Source organism: Echinops telfairi, unplaced genomic scaffold (assembly GCF_000313985.2).
Source record: "Echinops telfairi isolate 266 unplaced genomic scaffold, ASM31398v2 ScPeMD7_36;HRSCAF=134, whole genome shotgun sequence".
NCBI lineage: Eukaryota > Metazoa > Chordata > Mammalia > Afrosoricida > Tenrecidae > Echinops > Echinops telfairi.
This window is the reverse complement of record NW_022103934.1, coordinates 2,508,360-2,515,866: the sequence shown is the minus strand read 5'-3', so window position 1 is coordinate 2,515,866 and position 7,507 is coordinate 2,508,360. Positions and strand designations below refer to the sequence as shown.

At 38.1% G+C, this 7,507-nt stretch overlaps 1 protein-coding gene across 1 annotated transcript; it reads right to left on the bottom strand.

Moving 5' to 3' along the window:
• Window positions 1–5,056: 5,056 nt before the first annotated feature.
• Window positions 5,057–5,986, bottom strand: LOC101643160 (olfactory receptor 18-like). The gene has a single exon (XM_004717375.1). It carries the CDS (start codon window positions 5,984–5,986, stop codon window positions 5,057–5,059), a length of 930 nt encoding a protein of 309 aa, XP_004717432.1.
• Window positions 5,987–7,507: the final 1,521 nt, after the last annotated feature.

The window sequence follows — 7,507 nt, the reverse complement described above, 5'->3', positions numbered from 1 at the left end:
ACACAAACTCTTCAAGAACATACAAAAAGACGGTAAACTCCCGAACTCTTTCTATGAAGCTAGGATAACTCTGATACCTAAAGCAGACAAGGATCCCACAAGAATTAAGAACTATGGACCAATATCCCTAATGAACATCGATGCAAAAGTCCCTAACAAAATACCTTCAGGACCACTAATGAGAGTAGCGATACTAGGAGGGGAAGGGTGCAAAGGGGAGGAAGGAAAGGGGGAAATGATCACAATAACCAACATATAACCCCCTCCCAGGGGGACGGAAAACAGAAAATTGGATGAAGGGAGATGACAGTTAGTGTAAGACATGAAAAATATAATAATTTATAAATTATCAAGGGTTCATGATGAAGGGAGGGTGTGGCATGGAGGGAGGGGAGAATGAGGAACTGATACCAAGTGCTCAAGAAAAAAGAAAATGTTTTGAAAATGATGATGACAACATATGTACAAATGTGCTTGACACAATGGATGGATGTATGGATTGTGATAAAAGCTGTAAGAGCCCCCAATAAAATGATTTTTAAAAATACAGTTGCATAATCTTCCTATTTGGTTTTCTAATTCTAGCTATTTGACCATTTCATTATAATATTTATCTTTGTCTTTCAAGGAGCCCTCGTAGTAAAGTGGATATGCATTGGGCTGCAATCCCAATGGTCAGCCATTTGAAACCATCACCAGCTCTGCAAGAGAAAGGCTGGATTTTCTACTATCCTAAATAATTACAGTCTCAGAAACCCACAGAAGGCCACTATGAGCCAACTTTGACTCAATGGTAGCCAGGTTTGTCTTCTCAAGCTGCCCTTTGAAAATTTTCTTTTCAGCTCTTTTACTGAATCATTTTTTCCATTTGACTTAGCTCTTCTATAATGAAGAGCAAGTTTCAGTCTCTTTTGATACCCATGCTGATCATTTCTTTCTGCTCTATTTTTTTAGTGATTCTGCTTTTTTTATGAGTGATGCTGTTGTTCTCCCACAGCTCATCAGGTCTTTTTGTCATTAGTATTCAATGCAGGAAATCTGTTCTTGAGATTTTTTAGGTGGGGTGGACTGAAGGTAATATTTTGGCTATGGGGGACTTATTTTAATTTTCTTCAGCTTCAATCTGAACTTATATATGAGCAATTAGTTGTTTGTTCCACAGTCAGCCATTAGCCTTGTTTTAGCTGCTGATATTAAGCTTCTCAATCATCTGTTCTCACAGGTGTAATCAATTTTATTTCTGTTTATTCCATTGGGAGAAATCTGTGTGTTGTTGAAAAACGGTATATACTATGAAGAAGTCATTGGTATTGCAAAATTCTAATCATGTGATCCCCAATTTCATTTTTATCATCAAGTACCTATTCCTAAGTAGTGTTCCTTCCTGTCTGTTTCCAACTTTTACAGTCTAATCTCCAATAACTATCAATGCATCTTGGTTGCGTGTTTAATCAGTTCTAGACTGAAGACATTGGTAGAATTCTATTTCTTCATTACTAGCTTTTGTGGTTGGTGCATACATTTGGACAATTGTATTGATAAGATTTTCTTGAAGGCAGAAAGGTATAATCCTATCACAGACAACACTCACTGAACTTGACAAATGACCTTGAAGTGTTCTTTTTGACAATGAATATAACACTTTTCCTCTTAATTGTGTCATTGACACTATGTGATTTTCTGACTCAACATTTTTTCCCATACCAGTCCATTTCAGTTCATTAACGCCTATGATCTTTATGTGTTCCATTTCATTTTTGATGAATTCTAATGTTCCTAGATTCATACTTTGTACATGCCAAGTTCCAATTATTAGTAGATTTTTTTCGTTATTTCTTCTTACATTGTGTTATGCTTCATCAGCAAATAGAGATCCCAAAAGCTTGACTCCCACAAACTTTATTCCATTCATGTCACGATTCTACTTTGAGAAAACAACTCCTCCTTAGTCACATTTAGATTACCTTCTGACCCAAGGGGCCCATCCTTCAGCACTATCTCCAACAACTTTCTGCTTGCTCTCCAAAAGTATACGGGAAAATTTGTAGATGATTTAAATCAGTAATGAAAATCAGACTAAATTAAGCTATTGATTGGGCAAGTTTCATAGAACCCAAATTGTTCCCTCAAAATTATGCTCATTATCTCTAAAGGATTTATTCATATTGATGTAGTAGAACATAGAAGAAGAGCAAAGATGGTTCACATGGTAGCACATTCAGTTTGAACTCTAATGCAAAAATAACAACAATAACATTCATGAAAAACTAATCATTTTTCAAGGAAAAGTCTAAAAAGATGATTAATCCTCAACTTAGCACTTGTGGTACTTTAAAATCTTATTCTCAACAGTCTTAAGAAGACCATTATAAATGAAAGGCAAGAGCTCCCCTCTTGTGGTGGTCACCTAATCTGGTGTCAGTTTAAGGATTAAGAGTTAGGGGTAGATGCTAGGCTGTCAATCTGGAGATAGCCAATGAGACTTCTGTTGTCATGGCTTTCTCCTGAGAATCCTGGGAAATCTGGTACTTCCTCCTTGGAGGCAGGAGACACCACCACCCTCTCTCTACTACTTCCTGGGAGGCATTTGCAGAAGACAAGCCACAGGGATGCAACCAGACCTCTGAAGCTGGAGAAGCCACAAAGAGACCACTGCCAGCGCTGGGATGTTTCCAATGCAGAGACTCCTGCCAGCACTGAGATGTTTCCAATACCACTGGATCCAAAGACTTTCTACCCACTGACCTGTGATCTACATTTGGCACCATTGCATGTGTTTTGTGAGTCTGAAGAGGACTTAAAAATTGGTATAGGACATATGGGCTAATATCAGACTTATGGACTTGTTATGGACTGGGCTGGGATGTTTGCTCAATGTTCAATTGCTCTTCCATATATATCCCTTTCTTATATGTGTCCATGGGTTTGTTTCTCCAATCTACCTAGACTAACACACCTCTGAAAAAAAATTGACACTTTGCTATCCTAAAGGAGCCCTGAGGCCATAATGGGTTACATCTTGGTGGGCCAGCCCTAAATTCATCAGTTTGAACTCACCATGAGGCTTTTACTCTCATTAAGGTGTACATCCTTGGAAACCCAAAGGGAGGGTGGCTATGAGTTGCAATCGACTATATTGCAATGAGTGAGTTGCTAGCCTAAACTAATAAAAAATTTTTAAAATGTAATTTATTCAAAATTAGTTGGTAAAATAATGGAAGACCACCAGTGGAGCCACAGCAATTAGAAATATAGTACCAACTTAAAAAAATTTTATTGACAACTACCTTAACCCTCAGTTGTATCACATTGACCAAAACATATTATTTACAACCCGTTTTTTTCCCCATGAGAAAATTTTATTGTTCCAGTTTTAGACATTTCACAATTAGCTTTATTCCTTATATGGAATATGTAAGTTAGGATTCATTAAAGAAAAATAAGAACACCTTGGAGAGTAGTTAATACTGGAAATTGGTAAAGTAGTTCTATAAGGACTGCAAGGCAAGACAGGAGCAATACAGAGATAATAATCACAGAAATGAACTACCACACCACAGGCTAATGAAATACCTATAAGAAAAATGGCCAGTCTATTAGATTGTACTGAACTTAAGTGATCATTATTGGAATTGCTTAGTAACAAAGCCATATGTGAAAGAAGATGTGTGTTTAAGTACTCTCCTCTCTCTGGGCCCAACATCAAGCAGTATGGAAAGATGAATGTGGAATAGGGCAAAAATTGTTTACCAACAAATACATATAATCAACTTCATGGTGTTCAGTAATATATTTTGAGGAACTCTGGTAGCATAGTGGTTGTGTGTTGAGCTGCTAATTGCCAGGTGTTCTGAAAGAAAAAATGATGAGGCCTTCTACACCTGTAAAGAGTTACAGTTCAGTAAACCCACAGGACCAGTTCTATCCTGCCTTTGTGAGTTGGCAGTGGTTTGGTTTCTCTTTTTCAGGGTGTGCAATGCTGAAGCTGTGGTGATTCATGGGTAGAATAATCCGTTCCTATGTTTAAGACCAGGCAGGTTTGAGTCCCAACCAGTGTACTGCTACATGTGCAGGTACCATCTGTCAATAAAGGCTAGCATGATGCTAATATTGAACTGGTTTCTGCAAAAAATTCCAGACTAAAATGGACTAGTTAAAAAAAAGGCCCTGGTGTATGCAGCCAAAAATCAGTCAGTTAAAACACTATGGATAAAAATCTATCAGGATAATGGTGCAGGACTGGGAAGCATTTATTTCTTCTGTGCATGGGGACATCATGTGTCTAGGAGTCAAATCAAGAGCCGCTAAGAAAATAATGTTAGCAAAGAAGAGATGAGAAGAAATACCACCAGGAATGTTGGTAAAATTCACCTCCCTCTTCCTTAATATCTTTCTCCTTGTGATCTCTGATCACCTTGAGACTTTAGTATCTTCTCAAGAGTAAAAACTTATGACTTGTTAGTCATCTTTCAAGGAAATGTCTACAAAGATGCGTAATTCTCACCTTGACATCACAGGTGGTGTTATAAAATATTTTTCTCAAGTTATATATTGTTCCAGTAACATCAGAACTTGTAGTGATGGTACCACGCATAAATATTGTTTAAGCTTCCCAGATGATTTTATGATGAAATCACAGGTTGGGACCAGACACGTACATTCTCACACATATATAGTTCATATACACTGCCTGTAGATAATTCATAATGACACCAGACTGTCACTATGGTGAAGAACGAAGACTATAAATACAAAATAAAATACACTTTTATATCTTGTCAGGAAACCTGGGTCATAGATGAAAAGCTACAGAAGGCTACATAATTGATACATAATTTGAACATGCAGATTGACATGTACCAGGATAATCCTGATATCCTATTAAAGATGTGACAAATTAAGCAATGTTCCAATATCAAAACTTGAGATTGAAAACTCCAAAAGCTATAAAAATGATTTAACCCAAATATATAAGACTTCTGGTTCCCGATACTAGTATTTGTCTTTTTTTTTTTCTAAAACAGACATATGTAAAGAGATGACTTTAATCTTGCGATTAAGTTGTTCTGCTGAAGAGCCTCCAGAGGGCTCTCTTGATGTCCCTGTTCCGTAGGCTGTAGATGAAGGGGTTCAGCATGGGGGTGACCACCGTGTACATCACTGAGGCCGCAGCACCCTTCCTGGCAGAAGATGAGACAACTGAACTGAGGTACACGCCAATACCAGTTCCATAAAATAAGCAAACAACTGACAAGTGAGAGCCACAGGTGGAAAAGGCTTTATACCTTCCACCTGAAGATGAGACTCTCAAAATGGAGGAAATAATTCGAGTGTAAGAGAAAAGAATCCCCGAGGCTGGGAGACCCCCAAAGATGGCACCTACACAATAGACTAAGATGGTGCTGGTGGAAGTGTCAGAGCAGGCAAGGTTGAGAAGTTGTGGAGGATCACAGAAGAAACTCGGGACTTCCACATCTGTGCAGAAGGTAAGTTGTGACACCATTAAAACGTGCAGCTGGGAATTCAAAAGGCTAATGAAAAACGATGCCAAAACTAGTAAGCCACAGAGCCGAGGATTCATGATGGCTGTGTAGTGAAGGGGGTGACAGATGGCCACAAATCTATCATAAGCCATCACAGTGAGGAATACACTATCCAGACATGCAAAAAGATCAAAAAATGACACTTGTGTCAGACAGCCTGCATAGGTAATGGATTTCATTTGTGTTTGGATGTTCATTAGCATCTTTGGGACAGTGGTAGAGATGAAACCGATGTCCATTAAGGACAAGTTAGCGAGGAAGAAGTACATGGGGGTGTGGAGATGGAGGTCAGAGCTGACAGCCAGGATGATGAGCAGGTTTCCAGTCACAGTGATCAGGTACATGGACAGGAACAGCCCAAAGAGGAGGGGTTGCCGTTCTGGATCCTCAGAAAGACCCAGGAGGAGAAATTGTGAGAAACCTGTTAGATTCTGTAGCTCCATGTATCTGAGTTATATTGAAAAAGAGAAATCAAGGTTGTTAAAAAGAATCAAATAAACAAGCACCAACAATGTACTATATTTTAAATCAAGACATTCACCAATAATGAATGAAAACTCACAACAGTTCACAGTTTAGGATCTGATATCCTAGGATCTTCAGCAATTTTTTTCTTTTTTGGTTGTAGGAAACCAAGCCACTGTGATTCTGAGAACTCTATCCTAATTGTTTTGTGCTATCCACCCATTTCAGTACACATCCACTTTAGAAACACTGGGCTAAAAACAAGGTGAATTGACCCAGTGGCTGCAACAATAGGCTCAAAACTATTAATTGTGAGGGTGGCACAGGACCTGGTAGTGTTTTATTCTGTTGTGCACACTGCCATTATGAGTTGGAACCGACTCAACTGCACCTAACAACAAACAGCCCCAGGTGGGAGAATTGGCCAATGCACTGGACTAATCACCACAAGGTTAGAGTCCACTCAAAGTTGCCTAATGGACTATTTGTGAAAATGCAATCATTGAAACCCCCTTGGAGCACAGTTCTCCTCTGACACCCAAGGTATCTTCCTGAATCAGAATCGACCCAGTGGCAACATGTTTGCTTCTTTCAAGAAGCATCCAAGTGAACTTTATTTTATCCAAGGGCAATGAAACAAATATCCTTGATTTAGAATATTTATAAAACCAATAAGGGACAGAACCATATTAAAATTTAAAAAGTAGTTATCAGCTCCTGATACCAAGGGCTCAAGTAGTAAGCAAATGTTTTGAGAATGATGAGGGAGACAAATGTACAAAAGTGCTTGACACAATGGATGTATGTGTGTAATAAGAGTTGTGCAAACCCCTAATAAAATTATTTAATTATTAAAAAATATTTATCATCAAGTTGGTACCAAATTAAGGTGATCTCATGTGTTACACAATCAAATGGTTCCATTAGGTTTTCTTGGCCTAACCAGAAGTAGATTAGGCCTTTACTTAATATTGTTGAAGGGTTGATTTGAACCATCAATAAAAAATCTTTCAATTGTTAGTCTAGCTTAAACTATCTCCTTCACCCAGGGACCTCCTTCACTGGACTCTAAATCTAAATAAAATGTTAATAATCAGACAGCATATTTATGTGCTAATTATCTCTATACATTTCATTGTTCTTTGGTTTTAAGTCATCCATCCTATATAGAAATACATAGAATGCCTGGTAGGGTTCCATCAAGTGCAATGTAGCCAGGAGGAACTACAGAGAACTGAAAGAAGGCTGAACATTATAATGGGACAGGAGGAAAGTCAAAGGAAATAGAAGAAAGAATTAGGAGACAAAATACATTTAGAGAGGTATAAACATAGGCATGTACATATGTAACTATATTAATATATAACAATAGGGATATGGGTCTACGTACATATATATATGTTAAGCATTAAGGTAGCAGATGGATATTGGGCCTCTGCTCAAGTCCTCCCTCAAGGCAAGAACACTTTGTTCTAATAACCTAGCATTCTGTGATGCTC